Consider the following 21,875-nt stretch of genomic DNA (forward strand, 5'->3'; position numbering starts at 1 on the left):
TTCAGAGGGTCTTCTCTTGAGAAGACTGAGTCTCCCTTCTTAACAGCCATTAATCGCCTCTAGCTTTTCATTTAGGAGTGGAGTCCCATGAAATTCCCCATCTATGTTGGCATGTCTTTTTTATACCAATGCTATGTAAACAAATTGAGGTTTTATAATTCCAAATAATGATTCTATCAAATTCCTAAATTTATACAAGTAATTTTGAGCCCCCTATAATATAAAAGCTGCAATTAGAGTTCTGTAAACCTTCATGTGTTATAGGTTAATAACACTAAGAAAGCAGATTTGAAGCAGATTTACAATCAGGGAACCCATTCCTTCTGGGCTGGCTGTGAAACCATTATCTGATAATTGGGGTCTGAAACTGGGAATGAACAACTTATTGTAGATGCAAGGACAAAAAACAAAATATTGTCTGGAGTTTGCTATACAAAACTTCAATACTAGTGAAACACAAATCAGATGATTTGCCTCTAGACAAAACCGTGCTAACTTAGACGTAAGAATTATTGTTTTTAAATCTTTTTAACAATTTTTATTAGATATTTTCTTCACTTACATTTTAAATGCTATCCCAAAAGTCCCCCATACCCTCCCCCCCCCCCACTCCCCTACCCACCCACTCCCACTTCTTGGCCCTGGCGTTCCCCTGTACTGAGGCATATAAAGTTTGCAAGACCAAGGGGCCTCTCTTCCCAGTGATGGACGACTAGGCCATCTTCTGCTACATATGCAGCTAGAGACATGTGCTCAGGGGGTAATGGTTAGTTCATATTGCTGTTCCTCATATAGAGATAAAGACCCCTTCAGCTCCTTGGGTACATTCTCTAGCTCCTCCACTAGGTGCCCTGTGTTCCATCCAATAGTTGAATAGTTGTCCCATCCAATAGTTGTGAGCATCCACTTCTGTATTTGCCAGGCACTGGCATAACCTCACAAGAGACAGCTATATCAGGGTCCTGCCAGCAAAATCTTAGTGGCATATGCAATAGTGTTTGGGTTTGGTGGCTGATTATGGTATGGATCCCGGGGTGGGGCAGTCTCTGGATGGTCATTCCTTTCATCTCAGCTCCAGATTTTGTCTCTGTAACTTCTTCCATGGGTATTTTGTTTACCCTTCTAAGAAGGACCAAAGCATTTACACATTGGTCTTCCTTCTTCTTGAGCTTCATATGTTTTGCAAGTTGTATTTTGGGTATTCTAAGTTTCTGGGCTAATATCCACTTATCAGTGAGTGCATATCATGTGAGTTGTTTCGTGATTGGGTTACCTCACTCAGGATGATATCCTCCAGATCCATCCATTTGATTAAGAATTTCATAAATTCATTGTTTTTAATAGCTGAGTAGTACTCCATTGTATAAATGTACATTTTCTGTATCTGTTCCTCTGTTGAGGGACATCTGGGTTCTTTCCAGCTTTTGGCTATTATAAATAAGGCTGCTATGAACATAGTGGAGCATGTGTTCTTATTAACCAGTTGGAACATCTTCTGGGTATATATATGCCCAGGAGAGGTATTGCTGGATCCTCCAGTAGTACTATGTCTAGTTTTCTCAGGAACTGCCAGACTGATTTCCATAGTGATTGTACAAGCTTGCAATCCCACCAGCAATGGAGGACTGTTCCTCTTTCTCCACATCCTCACCAGCATCTGCTGTCACCTGAATTTTTTTTTTTTTTTTTTTTTTTGGTTTTTCGAGACAGGGTTTCTCTGTGTAGCCCTGGCTGTCCTGGCACTCACTTTGTAGACCAGGCTGGCCTCGAACTCAGAAATCCGCCTGCCTCTGCCTCCCGAGTGCTGGGATTAAAGGCGTGCGCCACCACACCCAGCTGTCACCTGAATTTTTTATCTTAGCCATTCTTTCTGACTGGTGTGAGGTAGAATCTCAGGGTTGTTTTGATTTGCATTTCCCTGATGATTAAGGATGTTGAACATTTTTTCAGATGCTTCTCAGCCATTCGGTATTCCTCATTTGAGAATTCTTTGTTTGGCTCTGTGCCGGATTTTTTTTTAATTAGGTATTTTCCTCATTTATATTTCCAATGCTATCCCAAAAGTTCCCCATACCCTCCCCCACCCCCACCCCTCTACCTACCCACTCCCACTTTTTGGCCCTGGCGTTCCCCTGTACTGGGGCATATAAAGTTTGCGTGCCCAATGGGCCTCTTTCCAGTGATGGCCAACTAAGCCATCTTTTGATATATATGCAGCTAGAGTCAAGAGCTCCGGGGTACTGGTTAGTTCATAATGTTTTTCCACCTATAGGGTTGCAGATCCCTTTAGCTCCTTGGGTATTTTCTCTAGCTCCTCCATTGGGGGCCCAGTGATCCATCCAATAGCTGACTGTGAGCTTCCACTTATGTGTTTGCTAGGCCCCGGTGTAGTCTCACTAGAGACAGCTATATCAGGGTCCTATCAGCACAATCTTGCTAGTGTATGCAATGGTGTCAGTGTTTGGAGGCTGATTATGGGATGGATCCCTGGGTATGGCAGTCTCTAGATGGTCCATCCTTTTGTCTCAGCTCCAAACTTCGTCGCTGTAACTCCTTCCATGGGTGTTTTGTTCCCAATTCTAAGAAGGTGTGCTGGATTTTTAATGGGGTTATTTAATTTTCTGAAGTCCAGCTTCTTGAGTTCTTTGTATATATTGGATATTAGTCCCCTATCAGATTTAAGATTGGTAAAAATCCTTTCCCAATCTGTTGGTGGCCTTTTTGTCTTATTGACGGTGTCTTTTGCCTTACAGAAACTTTGCAATTTTATGAGGTCCCATTTGTTAATTCTTGATCTTACAGCACAAGCCATTGCTGTTCTGTTCAGGAATTTTTCCCGTGCCCATATCTTCGAGGCTTTTCCCTACTTTCTCCACTATAAGTTTCAGTGTCTCTGATTTTATGTGGACTTCCTTGATCCACTTAGACTTGAGCTTTGTACAAGGAAATAAGAATGGATCAATTTGCATTCTTCTACATGGTAACTGCCAGTTGTGCCTGCACCATTTGTTGAAAATACTGTCTTTTTTCCACTGGATAGTTTTAGCTCCTTTGTCAAAGATCAAGTGACCATAGGTGTGTGGGTTCATTTCTGGTTCTTTAATTCTGTTCCATTGATCTACCTGTCTGTCATTGTACCAGTACCATGCAGTTTTTACCACAATTGCACTGTAGTACAGCTTGAGGTCAAGCATGGTGATTCCACCAGAGGTTCTTTTATTGTTCAGAATAGTTTTTGCTATCCTATGTTTTTTATTATTCCAGATGAATTTGCAAATTTCCCTTTCTAACTCAGTGAAGAATTGAGTTGGAATTTTGATAGGGATTGTATTGAATCTGTAGATTGCTTTTGGCAAGATAGCCATTTTGACTATATTAATCCTTCCAATCCATGAGCATGGGAGATCTTTCCATCTTCTGAGCTCTTCTTTGATTTCTTTCTTCAGAGACTTGAAGTTCTGATCATACAGTTCTTTGACTTCCTTAGTTAGAGTTACACCGAGGTATTTTTTATTATTTGTGACTATTGTGAAAGGTGTTGTTTCTTTAATTTCATTCTCAGTCTGTTTATCCTTTGAGTCTAGGAAGGCTGCTGATTTTTTTTTTTAATTTTATATCCAGCCACTTTTTGCTGAAGTTGTTTATCAGGTTTAGGAGTTTCCTGGTGGAATTTTTAGGGTCACTTATATATACTATCATATCATCTGGAAATAGTGATATTTTGACTTCTTCCTTCCCAATTTGTATCCCCTTGATCTCCTTTTGTTGTCAAATTGCTCTGGCTAGGACTTCAAGTACTATATTGAATAGATAGGGAGAAAGTGGGCAGCCATGTCTAGTCCCTGATTTTAGTGGGATTGCTTCAAGTTTCTCTCCATTTAGTTTGATGTTGGCTACTGGTTTGCTGTATATTGCTTTTATTATGTTTAGGTATGGGCCTTGAATTCGTGATTTTTCCAAGACTTTTATCACGAATGGGTGTTGGATTTTGTCAAATGCTTTCTTAGCATCTAATGAGATAATCATGTGGTTTTGGTCTTTGAGTTTGCTGATATAGTGGATTACATTGATGGATATCTGTATATTGAACCATCCCTGCATCCCTGGGATGAAGCCTACTTGGTCATGATGGATGATCATTTTGATGTGTTCTTGGATTCAGTTTGCAAGAATTTTATTGAGTTTTTTTGCATCGATATTCATAAGGGAAATTGGCCTGAAGTTCTCTTTCTTTGTTAGATCTTTGTGTGGTTTAGGTATCAGAGTAATTGTGGCTTCATAGAATGAATTGGGTAGAGTACCTTCTGTTTCTATTTTATGGAATAGTTTGAGGAGATTTGGAATTGGGTCTTCTTTGAAGGTCTGATGGAACTCTGCACTAAACTCATCTGGTCCTGGGCTTTCTTTGGTTGGGAGACTATTGATGACTGCTTCTATTTCGTTAAGGGAAATGGGACTTTTAAGATAGTTAATCTGATCCTGATTTAACTTTGTTACCTGGTACCTGTCTAGGAAGTTGTCCATTTCATCCAGGTATTCCAGTTTGGTTGAGTATAGCCTTTTGTAGTAAGTAGGATCTGATAATGTTTTGGATTTCCTCAGGTTCTGTTGTTATGTCTCCTCTTTCATTTCTGATTTTGTTAATTAGAATACTATCCCTGTGCCCTCTAGTTAGTCTGGCTAAGGGTTTATCTCTCTTGATCATTTTCTCAAACAACCAGCTCCTGGTTTGGTTGGTTGATTGTATACTTCTTTCATTTCCACTTGGTTGATTTCAGCCCTAAGTTTGATTATTTCCTGCCATCTACTCCTCTTGGGTGAATTTGCTTCCTTTAGTTCTAGAGCTTCTAGGTGTACTGTCAGGCTGCTAGTGTATGCTCTCTCTAGTTTCTTTTTAGAGACACTTAGAGCTATGAGTTATCCTCTTAGGACTGCTTTCGTTGTGTCCCATAAGTTTGGGTATGTTGTGGCTTCGTTTTCATTAAACGCTAAAAAGTCTTTAATCTCTTTCTTTATTCTTCCTTGACCAAAGTATCATTGGTTGTTCAGCTTTCACATGAATACTGGCTTTTGTTTTTTAAGATCAGCCTTAGTCCGTGGTGATCCTATAGGATGCATGGGATAATTTCAATATTTTTTGTATCTGTTTAGGCCTGTTTTATGAACAATTATATAGTCAGTTTTGGAGGAGATACCATGAGGTGCTGAGAAGGTATATCCTTTTGTTTTAGGATAAAATGTTCTGTAGATATCTGTTAAATCTATTTGTTTCATAACTTCTGTTAGTTTTACTGTGTCTCTGTTTAGTTTCTGTTTCCAGGATCTGTCCAGTGATGAGAGAGGGGTGTTGAAGTCTCCCACTATTATTGTGTGAGGTTCAATGTGTGTTTTAAGCTTTACTAAAGTTTCCTTAATGAATGTGGATGTCCTTGCATTTGGAGCATAGTTATTCAGAATTGAGAGTTCATCTTGGTAGATTTTACCTTTGATGAGTATGAAGTGCCCCTCCTTGGTTTGTTTTTGTTTGTTTGTTTGTTTGTTTGATAACTTTGGGTTGGAAGTCGATTTCATTCGATATTAGAATGGCTATTCCAGCTTGTTTCTTCAGACCATTTGCTTGGAAAATTGTTTTTCCAGCCTTTTACTCTGAGGTGGTGTCTGTGTTTGTCCCAGAGGTGGGTTTCTTGTATGCAGCAAAATGTTGGGTCCTGTATGTGTAGCCAGTCTGTTAGTCTGTCTTTTTATTGGGGAATTGAGTCCATTGATATTAAGAGATATTAAGGAAAAGTAATTATTGCCTCCTGTTATTTTTGTTGTTAGAGTTGGGGTTTTGTTCTTGTGGCTGTCTTCTTTTAGGTTTGTTGAAGGATTACTTTCTTGCTTTTTCTAGGGCGTAATTTTTGTCCTTGTCTTGGAGTTTTCCCTTTAATATCCTTTAAAGAGCTGGATTCATGAAAAGATATTGAGTGAATTTGGTTTTGTCATGGAATACCTTGGTTTCTCCATCTATGGTAATTGAGAGTTTTGCTGGGTATAGTAGCCTGGGCTGCCATTTGTGTTCTCTTAGTGTCTGTATAACATCTGTCCAGGATCTTCTGGCTTTTATAGTCTCTGGTGAGAAGTCTGGTGTAATTCTAATAGGTCTGCCTTTATATGTTACTTGACCTTTTTCCTGCTTTTAATATTCTGTCTTTATTTGGTGCATTTGTTGTTCTAATTATTATGTGTTGGGAGGAATTTCTTTTCTAGTCCAGTCTATTTGGAGTTCTGTAGACTTCTTGTATGTTCCTGGGCATCTCTTTCTTTAGGTTAGGGAAGTTTTCTTCTATAATTTTGTTGAAGATATTTACTGGCCCTTTAAGTCGAAAATCTTCATTCTCATCTACTCCTATTATCCGTAGGTTTGGTCTTCTCATTGTGTCCTGGATTTCCTGGATGTTTTGAGTTAGGATCTTTTTGCATTTTGCATTTTCTTTGATTGTTGTGCTGATGTTCTCTGTGGAATCTTCTGCACCTGAGATTCTCTCTTCCATGTCTTGTATTCTGTTGCTGATGCTCACATCTATGGTTTTTTATTTCTTTCCTAGGATTTCTATTTCCAGAGTTGTCTCCCTTTGGGTTTTCTTCGTTGTTTCTACTTCCATTTTTAGATCTTGGATGGTTTTGTTCAATTCCATCCTGTTTTGGTTATGTTTTCCTTTAATTCTTTAAGGGATTATTGTGTTTCCTCTTTAAGGACTTCTACCTGTTTAGCAGTGTTCTTCTGTATTTCTTTAAGTGAGTTATCAATGCCCTTCTTAAAATCCTCTACCAGCATCATGAGATATGCTTTTAAATCCGGGTCTTGCTTTTGAGTGTGTTGGGGTATCCAGGACTTGCTGTGGTGGGCATACTAGGTTCTGATGATGCCCAGTGGTCTTGGTTTCTCTTAGTAAGATTCTTACGTTTGCCTTTCCCCATCTGGTAATCTCTGGTGTTAATATTCTAGCTGTCTCTGGCTGGAGCTTGATCCTCCTGTGATTCTGTTAGCCTCTGTCAGCACTCCTGCGAGTCCAACTCTCACCTGAGTCCCAGTGGTCAGAGCACTCTCTGCAGGCAAGCTCTCCTCTTGCAGGGAGGTTTGCACAGAAGTCTGGAGCTCAAATCCACCTCCTCATTCCTGGGGTCAGTCCTGGAATGAAGGCTTGAAGGGATCCTGTCCAAGAAACTCTGTTGATTCTGCTGCCCACCTATTCTCCTGCGTAGGCTGGTCTCAACGATCCAGAGATCCTGGGTGTGCTAGGGCCTGCCCATTTTGTGCCCAAAATGGCATGGGGCTAGAGCCACCAGAAGGAATCCCAGCCACTGGTCATGTAGGGTTCCTTTTTTCCTGTTCCTGCTGGCACAAGACCCTCTGGGATTCTTTGGAACAGATGTTGAGTTCCACTCCCCAGTGATCCCAAGATCCTGGCTATGCTAGGGCTCCTGATGTGTGGAGAGTCCTCTGGGGACCTTGGGACCCTCCGCTGGGTTTGTGCTGAAGATCTTGTTTTAAATTCTTAATGATCTGTAGAAATAGTGGAAGATAATGAATATTTAATTAGATAACTAGTCTTAATGGAAACACATGTAAACATCTCTGTTGTAACTCCTTATTCACTTTATGATTTAAATTTATGTTAGAACTTGTTGTGATTCTAAGCATTTTTTTTAAATGCTTATAATACCATGTGATGATATGTCCTGAAAAAGTACAAGAACTAGGAATGATGACAATAAGAGCAGAAGCAGAATGAGAAGCAGAGCAGAGCAGAGCAGAAGCAGAGCAGAGAGAGCAGGCAGGCTGCTTCTTACCATGAGATAGGTTTTTGCTTAACAGCAAGTTTCTTCTTACTGACAAGGACAGGGCTTTTTCCTCAATAAAAAGGTAGAAGGGTTTTTTTTTTTTTTTCTCTAAGCAATAAAATTGGAGCTTATTTTTCATCCAGAAAGCATGAGTTCTTTCTGCACTGGCACTTGCTCAATGAAACCTGCTCATGGCGGCATTTGCTCCACCTATCAAATATAAGTATAGGGGTGTGTGTGTGTGTGTGTGTGTGTGTGTGTGTGTGTCAGTATGTTGATGAGACAGATGGTTGGACCCACCAAAAAGATGAGAGTGTATATGAATGTGTGTGTATGCATATTTGCTTGAGTAGAAGTTTTTCTTTCTATGAGCCTGACTTTGTTTTCCTGGTTCGTTAAAAGTTAATTGCTCCAAGCCTCCCTCTCACCTGGCCATGGAGAGGTGAGGCTTCCAGGCAAGAGAAAAAGGAACCTTAACAATAAATCTTCTACTGATTTCCATATACCATCTGAATCTGTAATTAATATATGCCAATCAGCATATGTTAATTGCCAGAGAACTATAAAGCAGGTATATAAAGTATTAAGTTTTCCAGCGCTTACTGAAGCACAGAGAATTATAAACTAGATAATAAGAGAGGTAAAGAGTTGTTTCCCCAGCATTTAGTGAAGCACAGAATAGTTAGAGAGCTAAGAGGCTGGAGATGCTCAGTTCTTTGGCCTGCGTCTGATGCTGTATCCCACTGCAACCCGGTCCAGCCAGGGCAGGCCCCTGGAACCCCTGCTTACTCACTGATTTGATTGTTTAATATTTATACTATTTTGTAAAGGGATAAATAGCTAATGGAAGTGGGTTTATTTATTAGAGTGGGTATGCATATTTAATTTTTCATGTTTGTTTTATAAATTTTTGTGCCTTATTACACTCACTGGTTTGTTGTGCTTCAGAATGTTATGCATTCTTTCCTTTTTCCTTCCAAGATGAAATCTATTCTTGGGAAAAATGAGGAAGAACTGGCCCAAGCAGTGAAGTGTCGAGATGCTGCCCTGAAAGAGAGCCAGAAGTTGAAAGGGGACCTGAAGGCATTGGAGGACAGGGAGAGCAAGAAGGCAAGGCGCCCTCTCTGAAAGTCTCTCTCTGGCAGGGGCGCATGAAACCTGACAAGCCACATTCCCTAACTTCCTTTTCCCACTCATGAAAAGAGGAGATGTGATCAATGAAGGGTTAAAATTGTTCTAAATTTTTCTGTAATGACACACTATGACTACCCGAAGAGTCTGATTGTTTTCTGTTGAAGTCCATCTGATGGATGGATAGATAATGTAATCACCTCTGAGGGTCCTCTACTTACCTGTTTCTTTGAACATCTCTTGGCAAAGGGTATGACCATGTATCCCAGGCTGGTCTGAGAGTGTCGTAGTCCCTGGCCATGCCCTGACCCTGGGGCTGAGATTATGGCTTTTACTATCCTGCCCAGCCTCCTCTTTGCATTTAGTTAGTGTGATATGGCCTTGCTGTGAGACTTCACCTTAACAATGTTCCTGTGTGACTTAGCAGGAGCAGCAATCCCCTCCCAAACATCTTATAAAAATGTGTTTAGACATTTCATTAACACATTGTAATTGTGTGCACTGTATGACATTTTAATACATCTATAAACCTTGTAAGAATCATACCATACTTAGCATATCTGTCAGTTCAGATGTGTATGAGTCATCCTTTACGTTGAGAACATTTGATGTGTATATGACTAGGTACTTATTCTGTTTGTATATGAAACATTTAACTAATTCTTGGCAGATATGTTATCTTATTGTAATTTAAAACCATTAGCGTTTCCTCCTATCCAGTGGCACCACTGCACTGGGTAACTGTTCCGTGTCCGTCCTCTACCACCTTTCCTGGGCTCTAGCAATCACACTTTTCAACTTTGTTGAGATCAGGTTCTTAGCTTCCACATTTAAGTGAGCATATACATTATGTATCTTTCTATGCCTGAGTTATTTCAGTAAAGTCTAATGTCTGCCACTTCCACCCATGTTGCTACAAATAACAGAATTATGTTATTCTGTCTGAATACTATCCAATTATGTATGTGTGCCATATTTTTTTCTCTAATTCTATCATACCTTAAACTTCACACACACACAAACACACAATTTGTTGCTGTGTAGATGCATTGTGGAGGTGTCAGTGTTCTCCTTCCATCATATGGATCCCAGAGAGGGAGCTGAGGTCATCATGCTAAGTGGGCAGTGCTTTTACACTCTTAACCATCTTACCAGCCCACCTCAAGCTCCTTGACAGCCAGCCTTCTTACCACCTCTTGGAAGAGAGAGACCTATGGACATGATGCTTTAGTGGCTTCTCTTTTCATCCCAGTCTTCTGTCCTTAGATAAATTCAGATATGTTCGCTTCCTCTGAGCTCATCAGAAGACAGTTGAGCATACCTCTCCACGATCACCTCTGAACCATAGAAGCTGTTGGCCCAGTATGTTCACTTCATTGTGTGCTATGCTGTGGCAGTGGTCAGGAAGCTGCCACGTGGACGACATTTCTTCTTCTCAAAACACAGTAACTTAAACAAAAGTGAACCATGCTTTTCCCTTTTCTGTCTTGTTTCGTTTTCCTTTAGGTGGGAAACTTTCAGAGACAATTAGCAGAGGCTAAAGAAGACAACTGCAAAGTTACAATCATGCTGGAAAACGTGCTGGCTTCTCACAGTAAGATGCAGGGAGCCCTGGAGAAAGTCCAGATAGAGCTCGGGCGGAGGGATTCAGAGATCGCAGGCCTCAAGAAGGAAAGGTACTGCATTTCTGTTTTCAGCCATGTTGAGGAGAACATGAAGTCTCTTGAGTATCACGCACTTTGAAAAACTATTAAAATGGTGTTTGAAGAACTAGCAGGTTAGCTAAATCTGCAGTTAGAAAGCTTTTCAAAAAGTCCAAGTTGCCCCTGTTAGAGTAGCATGAAATGTGTCCTTGAAGTTTGTGGACTTTTAACATGGCCACCTTCCGCACCATTCAGGCCAAATGGCAAGATTAATAATTATCTTAGGTTAATCAGCCTGAGAATTACTTTTAGCTGTGTTTAATTACTGGACTTGATTGAATTATATAAAATGACAAACAATAAAAAATAAAAGTTACATTTAATATTTCTTTTGTGCTAAGAAAAAATGGTCTGAGGCTGATAGTACGTCTGGAGTAATTGTGTATATTCCAGTTCATATTACTTCTATGTTATGAGAAAGCAAGTGAGTTGTATTTTACCCACTGTACTTATCTTTACTTTGTGTATTATAAATGTGTTCTCTAGTACATTAACCTTTTCAAATGCAAGATAGTAATATGTAAAATATTGTTTGCTTACCGTAATACATCTTGGTGTAGCTGTTATATTTAGAAGCAAAAATCTCAACCATAGGCCAAACCTTACCAAGCTGGTAAAACTGCCAAGCCAGAAATCAGTCAAAAAAATTGATTCATAGCCTTATAAGTAAGCGTGATTGAGTCCCACATGAGACAGTGTTGTAATTCCTTAGGAGCCTTTCTTGCCCTGAAGACGAAGCATGTGTGACTGCTAATAATGCAGCCCAAGCTTCCAGAACAAAAGCATCCCTGGGACCTGACACATGATACCATCATCCCTGTGCCCTCCTTTACAGTCACTTCTTGTGCTTTCTATTTTTAGGTCTCTAAATCAACAAAGAGTACAGAAGCTTGAAGCGGAAGTAGACCAGTGGCAGGCCAGGATGCTGATTGTGGAGGCCCAGCACAGCAGTGAGGTAGTTAGAGCTGCAACACCAGTCTGTTCAGTTCTGTTGTGACCTTAGGTACTAGAAAGATGAAACGAAATGGAGAAGGCTCCTTTTCACTAAGAACTCTGACAGTGACATATTTATGAATAGGAAATGGGTAATTGCGTAATTTTGACTGATTTTTTTTGTCTTCTGTTATCCACATTCTTCTCATTTATTAATGCACAGTTTATTTCGGGAGTTAAATGATTTAGAAAATAATGTATAATCTCAAAGGTAGCTGGCAACCCTGTTAATGAGAAGGCATGTGCATACGTGGGTGCCCACAAAGTATGTATCCACACATTTATAGAAAGCATAAATAAGCCTTTTAATGTTTATTTGGAGGCCAGAGTACTTGTGTACTCTGTGTGGATCACGTGTGTGTGAAGGTCATATGGCAAATTGTGGGACGCCATTTTCTCCTATGGGTACAAGTGACTGAACTGAAGGCAGCAGGCTGGGTGGCAGGTGCCTTCTCCTACTGAGACTTCTCATTAGCCCTCAAACAAGCCTGGTTTGGAAGAGTAGACAAGGAATAGTTGCCAGTTTTTAAATGCCTAGAGAATGAGACCAGAGGATAGAATCAGTAAGAGGATAATTTAACTGATGAAACTCTAATGTAAGGCTCTAATGTAGGCTAATGTAAGCTAGCTTTATTCTCTCATGCTCTCTGATCTCCAATGGAACTGCCTTCTGAAAGTGGTGTTGGTGATTGTGTGTGTGTGTGTGTGTGTGTGTGTGTGTGTGTGTGGTATGTGTGTGATGGTTTACCATAGTGTTTGCTCCTAGTTCTGACTGATCATTTCAATGGCACTTACAGCCAAAGTCTAAGGAGTAAAGACTGGCCTACTGACAGCCCTGGACTCATGGGCACTCCTCTCTCTTTCAGATTGAGCCACTACAGAAGTCTCTAGATATAACTAGAGAAGACAACAGGAAACTGGCCATGAGCCTAGAGCAAGCTCTCCAGACAAATGGCCATCTGCAGTCAAAGCTTGATCACCTCCAAGAAAAACTGGAAAGCAAAGAGCGTGAGCGGCAGAGTCTGGAAGCCTTTAAGTAAGGACAGTGGATTCCTAGTGAGGTGGGGGCAGCGCCTCTGGAGAGTGAGTGGCTGGCTCGGAGAAGCTAGTAAAGCCCTTTCTTTCTCTTGCATGAGCTGGTGCATCTGTCTCGGTCATTGAAAGCATCTAGGCATAGCTGAACAGCAGCCGGTAATAGCTGGCTGGAGCATGCCTAAATGACTCTCCTTTTCAGTTCTTTGCCCATTATCAAGCTGATTCTTCATGAGAAGTTAACCCAAACTTAAAGACTACTTCAAAGGACACTCATATGTTTCTCCCAAGCTCAAGCTATCCTTTTAAAGCATTATTAGAGCCAGGTATGGAAGCACACACTGGTAGTTTCAGTCCTTAGAAGGCTGAGGCAGGAAGATCATGAACTTGAAGCCAGCCTGAGTTACATAGTAAGATTCTATCTCAAAAAAAAAGTGATGGCTGAGAGAGATGGCTCAGTGGGTAGAGGCACTTATGTGGGTCAGGTGACCTGAGTTCAATACCCAGTCCTACAAGGCAGCAAGAGAGTGAACTCCAAAGGGTTGTCCCGGGACATGGCACACACACACACACGTAAATAAAAATTAAGGAAACCAAAATAAATAATATAGATTTGGACAAGGAATCCCAGGAGTCTGACTGGGTGTAACTCATCAGAAATGGAACAACCACATCTAAGCAGATGATAGGCCATGGATCATTTTTAGTTTTTATCTGAACTTGATTATATCAAACCATGAAAGTTTTATTACAAACAGTATTGCAGTAAATATGATTTAGACACTAGTATCACTGGAAACACATGTAGAACCTTATTCTTGTCACTAATTGTACAGTCAATGTAGGGTCAGGGCAGAAGCTAAGGCAAAGGAGGAAGGTACTTTCCATATATGCAGTCTGTGCAAGTTTTACTTTACATTTTACAAACTGTACAGCCACAAGGCTGTGTGGTGTTGGCTAAAACAATATGGTGTTTGTATAGTAGCGGGAATAATCGTTTAAAAAACTTATCCAAGTCAGATAACTGTTGCCTACTGAGTCATTCTTAACCCTGAATATCCTGTAAATTCTGCAGGTACTGTTTGTTTTTATATTTATTAGTTTGGTTTGCCCTCTTCAGGTTTGTTTGTTTTTATTTTACCTGTTTATATCTTTTTCTCCTTTCTTTTTTTTTTTCTAACAAGAGAATACAAGAAAGGATGTAGATTTGGGTAGGTAAGAAGCAGGTTGATATGGGAAGAATTGAGGGAGGGGAACCATAATCAAAATATATGAAAAATATTTTTAGTCTTACAAAACATAAAGTATAATCCCTCTCACAACAGCTAAAAGGATTATTGCAAGGGTCAATGACAAGAAAAGAATAAGGTGAGACTCATTTGCTTCAAAAATGTTTCTTTACCTACCACTTATAGCTGGTATTTTCATCAAAGAGAAATCCTACCTCACTTGAAGCTTGCCAACCTCTTGACATTGTGCAAATTTGTACCAATTTAGGTACATACTTAGGAAGAAAGATAAAGCCTAGGAGATTACGTTTTAGACTCATTGGTTTTGAGGAAGAATTATGAGAGGATACAAGTCTAGCTCTAAATAGAGGTCACAGTCTGGATTCATCTTTACAAAGATGAGAGCTAATGTACTGAAGTGTGTTGTTTTCCATGCAAAAGTATAGGTAGAACCAAGGTCAGGGCGTGGCACTATGTCAAGGAGAAGAAAAAGGACAGAGAAGGAGCCATTGGCCTTGCAGCTGCTATCTACTGAGCATCTGCAGATGGTTCGTTTCTGTAGCTCTAGTTTACACAGAATAAGAATAGTCTAGATCTGGAAAATTCCTGATTGTATAGAAGCAAAACTTGGCTGAAGATGGATGGCAGGCAGGCAGTGAGAAGATGAAGGCTCGGGGCTCTGCGTGAAGGAGTATTGCTGCTGCTTGCCTTCCTGGCTCTGTGCTGAGAGCTGGACTCTGTCCCATGGGTAGAGAGAAGGGCCCCACTAAACTTGGAGAAAATCAAGAGGAAAAGGGTTGTTGTTGGGTTTGACACTAGGCGAGTATAGCTCACTGAACCAGAAGACTGTTTCAGGAGCTAACAATGGATGGTCTCCTCAGGAGAAAACAAGAGCAGGCTAAATAAGTTTTAAAGACCTCTATTCTAGGCAGCCCATAATTAACAACACTATGCTATGCATGCAAACCTCTGTTTGAATAGATGTCACATTGAGTGTTCCTTCTACAATAAAAAGAAAAACTGAAGCTCATATCTACACAAGTGGCAGCAGGAATGGAAGCCCGAGGGGAAGAATAAATTAAAAGTTAACTTAAGGGCTGGTGATGGCTCAACAGGTAAAGGCTCTTGCTGTCAAGCTTGACAACCTAAGTGTAGTCCCTGGGACACAAATGGTAGAACAGAATGGAATCCTGCAAGTTATACACTGGCCTCCACATCACACATACACGTGCACGCGCACACACACATGCACACACATGCACACATACACTTATTTATTAAATAAATATTTAAAAATGAAAATTGTTTTAAAGTTAATCTAAGCATAAATTAAATTGGAATTAATGTAAAGTTAGAATTTGAGCTTTAGATTTAAATGATGACAATGATAATGACTGACACGGAGGCTGACGCTCACTGTGTGCTTGTACTGGGCACTATACTAAACACTTCCCTAATACCAACTAGGGTCATATGATGGCCAACACTGCTATCCCCATAGATAAGAAAATGGGGGAGGAAGATGGCATTCCTACCCAAGATCAGATACCATACTGCTGGAGCTCAGGTTTGCAGTCAGTCAGAGGCAGCAGAGTGGAACTCATTATCTCAATCACATAACAAACAAAATAGAAAATCAAAATATAATATGTAATATATATATAATAGTTTTCTTCCACATATGTGTCTATATGTATATAAATATATTTTGTGGTGACTATGGTGTGAAAGGTGTGGGAGGCTATAGTAACAAGACATAATTATTTCACTAATGACTTCAGAGAGTCCCATCCCTTTATGTTATGTCACTAGGAAACTATCATTGGGCAGTGAGCTGGCTCACTAGGTAGAAGGGTTTGCCATGGAGGCTGATGACTTGAGAATCAAATCCTGCAGGTTGTCCTCTGACACTGCATGTGCACATACATGTGCATGTGCATACGTGCGCACAGACAAATATATAAATAAAATTTTGAAATATATAATATTTGAAAGAAAAGATAGCAGCATGTTATTGAGATGATGTAGTAAAATTCTCTGTTAGGACCCCTGTGTGGGCCAGAGCTGAGAGTGGAGTTAAAGTTAGCCTTTAGGTCTCCTCAGCATGCCAGCCAGGTGGACACACAGAGTCCATTAGCAGAGGTGTTTCTAGAAGCATGCAGGGAACATGGATACATCATCCAGACACAGAAAAGATGCTGAGAGAAGGAAGAGAGGATTGCGAGCAAGGCAGCCGCCTACTGCTGTTGGTCACACAGCAGAACCACTCCCTGAGTCACCCCCACCTGATCAGTCTTAAGGCCACAAGGAGTCACGGATTAAGTCTGTTGGTGTGGAACTTTTCATTTGTCCTTGGAAGAGTAAAAAGCTATAAATGCCACACACATTCTGCTTACCTTTTCAAGGAATTCTATCATTTTCAGAAGCCTAATCATGGATATTGACCAAAGAGCCCAAACTAAGAATGCTGAACAGATGAAAGGTTCTCACTTAAGAAAAAGAAACGATATAGTTTAAGCCTAGAGAATAAGTGACTGATATCAAGCACGACAGAACAAAGCAGTCATCTTTTAGGTGTGACTGTCTACTCTCCTGTTTTTCTGAATGCTTTTCCCACTTTGGTTGAATCCTTTTATACAGAGGTGGGCTTGGATTTTACACTGCCAGCAACCCATTGCTTTTTCCTTGGTTTTGAGCTCTATCCATGAGGCTGCTCATTTATAAGTCTCAGGTTGTTTAGAGGGCTGACATTCTCTTGAAAACCCTTCTTAATTCTTTAGATGATTTTTAAAGTGAATTTATTGTTTCCTTCAAAACAGAGAGCAGGTTGCTGAGGAATCCAAAGTAGAAGCAGAATTGCATGCAGAGCGCATTGAAGCTCTGAGGAAGCAGTTTCAAACCGAAAGAGAGACTGCAAAGAAAGCATCACAGAGGGAAGTGTCTGAGGTATGGGGCCATTTGAGAAAGAGGAGTGCCTCCTAGGAAGGTCCCCAGCAGAGCAGGTACAGAGGGCCTGCACTTGTCTTAGCTGTTCTGGTCCCTCTGCTCAGCAAGCCAGATGTGCTGCAGCCACCTCTCCTTGCACAGCAACACTGACAAGAAAGCAGTCTGGTGACACACACAGTTCCCTGCCAGGCAGGGGGCTGCCTTAAGGAACTTTCCTATCAGAGGTATGAGATGATTGCCTGCCTTCTGACAGATCTACTCACTGTCTCCTCAGTGTGTCTGTCTCCCCATCTACTGTGTAGCCACCATCTCCAGAGAGGCACACTCAACAGCAGTAGAAGGGCTGGGAATATAGCTTAGTTGGTAGAAAGCTTGCCCAGCTACACAGAGCTATGGCTTCCATCTCTAACTGCACACAATTCAAGCATTGTGGTCAGAAGTTCAAGGTCCTCTTCAGCTACATATTAAGTTCAAAGTCAGCCTAGGCTTTGTGAGACCTTGTGTTAAACAAAAAAAAAAAAAAAAAAAAAAAAAAAAAAAAAAAAAACAAAACAAAAAAACAAAAGCAAAAAGAGCTGTAAAAGATGTGACTCATGCTGTGTGCATGAGCCAAATAACCCTTGTGACTGCCACTCTCGACATGAGAAAAAATGCAAGGCCTCAGAGAGGTGTTCTTGGATAACTAGAGGCAGTGTGCAGCTCTGAAGGAATTCAAAGTAAGAAAAAAAGTCATTTTAGACTAGTTGAGGGCTAGAAGGCAGGAAACAAAGCATAGCTTTGAGTCTCACAGAGACACTGGGCTAGGCCCTCTTATGCAGCCTGGCCAAAGCTGAGCTACATAAGAGAAAGCCAAGTTACCTCAGAGGAACCTGCCTGATCTCATGGCCGTGTCTACTAGATCACTGGAAGTGAACTGTTAGGAAAAACTCGAGCACTCTAGGTTCTAAACTGAGGATTGTACAGAACTTGTTCTGATTTCAGTAGAAAGTAAGGGAGAATAAAGAGAAACTATTATCGCAACATAGTAGTTGAAAATCAGGGCCAAGTAAAATGGTTCTGTTGAAAAGGGACAATTAAGTCAAAAGGCTATTTTAAAGGAGGAATAAACATATTAACTGTAATATCATGAACATTGAAGGGAAGGTATTAATTTTTTGTGTGCTTTTATTTGGTTTCAGTTTGGGGGATTATGGTTTTATTTTGTTTTCTTGGTTTTGAAGGGTGTTAGGTTTTGTTGTGTATTAATTTTTGTTTACAAAGAAATTTAAAGTTGGGTGGATAGGAACAGAGAGATCTGGAAGGACTTGAGGGAGGAGAAGAATATCAAAATATATTTAAATTTAAAAATCTGTTTTAAATAATAAAAATTATTCTAGACATACTAAACACAAACATGGCTTGAGATGGATTATGTCTTACTAAGTTTATCACATGTAGTAGTTGTGGACAGATAAACTTTACAAGTTAACTTCAGTTAATAATACTTTAAACAAAAGTTTTGTGAACTCAGAACCACTGTATAAATATCTTATAAAAAGCAAGGTCTAGGGGCTGGAGAGATGCCTCAGCGGTTAAGAGAACTGACTGCTCTTCCGAAGGTCCTGAGTTCAATTCCCAGCAACCACATGGTGGCTCACAACCATCAGTAACAAGATCTGGCGCCCTCTTCTGGAGTGTCTGAAGACAGCTACAGTGTACTTACATATAATAAATAAAAAAAAAAATCTTTAAAAAAAAAAAAAAGCAAGGTCTATAGGACACAAACAGGTGTCCTGGATGTAAAAAGCAACCGTTAGTTAGAGCTCATGGCTCAGAAAACATTTTCTAATGGAATCCTGGGGCTGGAGAGATGGCATAGACGTTAAGAGTACTTGTTGATCTTGCAGAGGACCAGAAATAAATTCCTGGTATGCATATGGTGGCTTGCAGCCTCCCCAGAATTCCAGTTTCGGGAGATCCAGTGCCCTCTCTGATCTTATTGGGAATGAGGCACACCCATGGTATGCATACACATAGGCAAACAGAATAATCATACACATAAATAAATCTAAAATTAAAAACCCGAAGCCATAAAGGAAACATCTGTGATAATGGCGAGTATGTGAGGAAACCTGGCAACAGAGTGTGCCCGTGGTGAGAAGCACGGATGTGACCTGAGCATTGCTGAGCCTCAGCCCTGCTTGTATCAGCCATGTAGTCATTGTCTCTAAGTGACTTGACTTCTGGATCCATTCCCTCTGTCGTAAAAGCAAGGTCATCACAAGTACTCCTCATGTTTGTTTAAAGAATTAAACTGTAATAAGCATCTGGCAAACCCGCCTAGAGATTAGTGTCAGCCTGCACTGAGGTAGCCGAGGGGAGCCTCATGGGACCGAGCGGTGCAACAGAAGAGGTGGGGACCGTTAAGATCTAAAGAAGGGACTCCTGTGTGAGAGCCAGGACAGGAAGCCTGTACTGCATGCGCCTGTCACCCTCCTCAGCCCTCCTCTTTAAAAAGCTTGTGAATTACCATACAAATGTACTTTGCACGTCACAGTCAAGAAACCTCAAAACGTAAATTTTGGCAAATCCCTTAAGCCTCAGCTCTTAAAAATAAATTCAGTTCAGAGCTCTGCAGCAAATGACACAGAAAGGAAAACACTATGCTGGGGTGGGGACCAGGACAGTGTAAACTCATTCATTGTCATAGTGCTTTTGCATGAGACAAAAGTGTTAAAATGCTTTCCCAGCAAGAAGCAATACCATAGAATAACATGCAGTGCTAGTGAGCACTGGCCAAGTGTGTGTGAGCCACACGGGCTGTGACAGCAAGGAAGGAGTTACAGCATGGCAGTGACCACAGAGCAGAGGCAGTGCAGTGGGGGCCCTGCTTCCTTTTTAGGTGCTCCACGTAGTTTTCAGTTGACCAGGCTGAGGCTTGTGGAGGTTACCTGTAGAAACCAACATGTAGGTGGTGAAGCTGAGGCTGGAAGGTACTCTCTCCACAGCCTTGCTCACAAGATGCAGCTCATGACTACAAGTTCACTCACATTCTTCATCTAAAGTCTTAGTTCCTCTCAAATGTTTAAAACTATGAAAATTGACTTGTGCTTTATAAATCTGCATAATCAGAAACCATACATTGTATCACTCTCTTATTATTTACGTGTTTAAGTAAAAGCATGCGCTCTGTAAGAGCAGCTGGTTCTCTCCACTGCGGAGCCACCTCCCAGGCCTCCCTCTCTGTCAATACAGGAACAAACCCAAATGCCTCTTCCTGGATAGTAGGTGAAAGTCGTTCCTTCCCTCTTGTTCCTTTGTCTCCTCAGCTGAAGAAAGCTCTTGACGAAGCCAACTTCAGATCGGTGGAAGTGTCCCGGGCAAACCGAGAGCTACGACACAAAGCTACGGAGCTGGAAAAAGTGGTGAACAGTAACAAGGAAAAACTCAAGAACCAAAGGGCCCAAATAAAGCTGCACTTGTCAGCCAAGGCAAACAACGCACAGAACGTGGAGAGGATGAAGGTTGTGGGAGAGCCTGACCCTGTTCCTCCCCGCTTCGGCGTATTGGGAGAGTCCGGGCAGCTGGGATATCTGGGAGTTGTTTTAGCACCCTGGCAGCGGCTGGGTTTTCCGGGAAGTGGGCAGGTTACGTCTGTGGCGTCATCTCTGCTTTGGTGGCGACCCTGCTATTACCAGTGGGCTAGATAGGAAGTAGAATCCAGCAGAAACTGAAAACTTCTCAATCACTCAGACCAACTTCATCTACTGATCATCTTTTTATGTTATTTTTGTATTTACTCCCAGCAAATAGAAATGGAATTGAGGCAAATGGAGATAATTAAGGATCAATATCAGAAAAAGAACTATGAACAGGTAAAATATGATTCCCCAAAACTCTATTCACGATTAATGTAAAATTCTAACATGTTCACCATGTTCCTCCCCTTTTCCTAACAGTCCTTGAGCATCCAGAGATTTGTATCTGAGATGAATACCCTGCAGAAAGAGATGGAGCTCTTAGCTAAGAGCCAGTATGAGACCTCAGCGAGAAATAAACAGCAGGAGCTGAGACTAGTGACTGAGCGAAAAGTGAGGCTGGAACTAGAAAATCGGTGCAAGGTATGGACTTTTTAAGATTCCTCACAACAGTTATTAGCAAGTTCCTGTGCCTAAATCCAGTGAGAAGGCACTTACATTTTCCTAGACTCACTCTATAGAAGAAATACATCCATAAATGGTATACTAATTCCTTTCCTCACTGTAGCAGCAAAAATACCTGACACAAAGAAAGGTTTATGTCAGACCGTGGCTCCTAGATTTCAGGTCCCAGTTCCTGGCTCTGTTGATCCTGGACCCGAGTTGTGACAGGACATCATGAGAAGACTGACATGTATAGGAGGAGCGTGTCCCAGTAGAGGGGACTAGGACCAGGATATCCTTCAGATACCTCCAGTAACCAGCTAGCCCCCACTCAGTAACGTGTCTGCCACCTTCCAAAATAAAACTCTTAACTAAAGATTAAGCAGCTAGCATTTGAACCTTTTGAAGGACACTCCATACTGAAATCATGGTAGTCTGGGATATGATGTTTGCTTTTATAAAACAACTAGAGCTTCCATGTGCACTGGACTTCTTAGTCTTCTAGATTTTCAGCTCTAGGTTGTTCTCTGCAGAGAGAATGTGCTTGTTGCTGCCACCGGAATCTTAGCTATTCCTAACTAACAGAAAGTGTAAAGCTAAAAATAAACTTGAGGAGACCAGTGAGCTCCTCCTACCTTCTAAAAACCATGAAAGGGTCTCTTTATTTAAGGAAGAAAGACAGAGGGGGGGGGGCCGAGAGACAGACAGAGAGATAGACAGAGAGATTACTTAATTTCTCCCAGAAGAATCCATAAACCAAAACCAAACATTTTATGTAGACTATAGATTACATTGTATGAATATACAAAATAGAAGTTCAAAAGTGCCCCATCTTATTTTCATGACCTAATCACCATATTAGAAATTTGAAGCATTTTGGTTCTATATGGCGTACT

General features: G+C 40.9%; 1 protein-coding gene across 8 annotated transcripts in view; it reads left to right on the forward strand.

The window, feature by feature from the left end:
- Positions 1–21,875, forward strand: part of Ccdc150 (coiled-coil domain containing 150) — a 107,814-nt gene that overhangs the window by 83,500 nt on the left and 2,439 nt on the right. For 7 of the 8 annotated variants that reach the window (XR_002378903.2, XR_002378904.2, XM_085837329.1 and 4 more), the window contains 8 exons: positions 8,806–8,934; positions 10,462–10,631; positions 11,520–11,613; positions 12,518–12,687; positions 16,732–16,858; positions 20,167–20,361; positions 20,644–20,712; positions 20,797–20,958. Coding sequence is in view for 6 of the 8 variants with exons in the window: in XM_085837329.1 (XP_085693455.1) it covers positions 8,806–8,934; positions 10,462–10,631; positions 11,520–11,613; positions 12,518–12,687; positions 16,732–16,858; positions 20,167–20,361; positions 20,644–20,712; positions 20,797–20,958 (1,116 nt within the window). In the remaining 2 variants the exon portion in view is untranslated. The remainder of the gene's footprint in view (positions 1–8,805; positions 8,935–10,461; positions 10,632–11,519; positions 11,614–12,517; positions 12,688–16,731; positions 16,859–20,166; positions 20,362–20,643; positions 20,713–20,796; positions 20,959–21,875) is intronic. The other variant, XM_021174018.3, reaches the window with a different exon arrangement.

Source organism: Mus caroli, unplaced genomic scaffold (assembly GCF_978045245.1).
Source record: "Mus caroli unplaced genomic scaffold, Mus_caroli_1 scaffold_1, whole genome shotgun sequence".
Classification (NCBI taxonomy): Eukaryota; Metazoa; Chordata; class Mammalia; order Rodentia; family Muridae; genus Mus; species Mus caroli.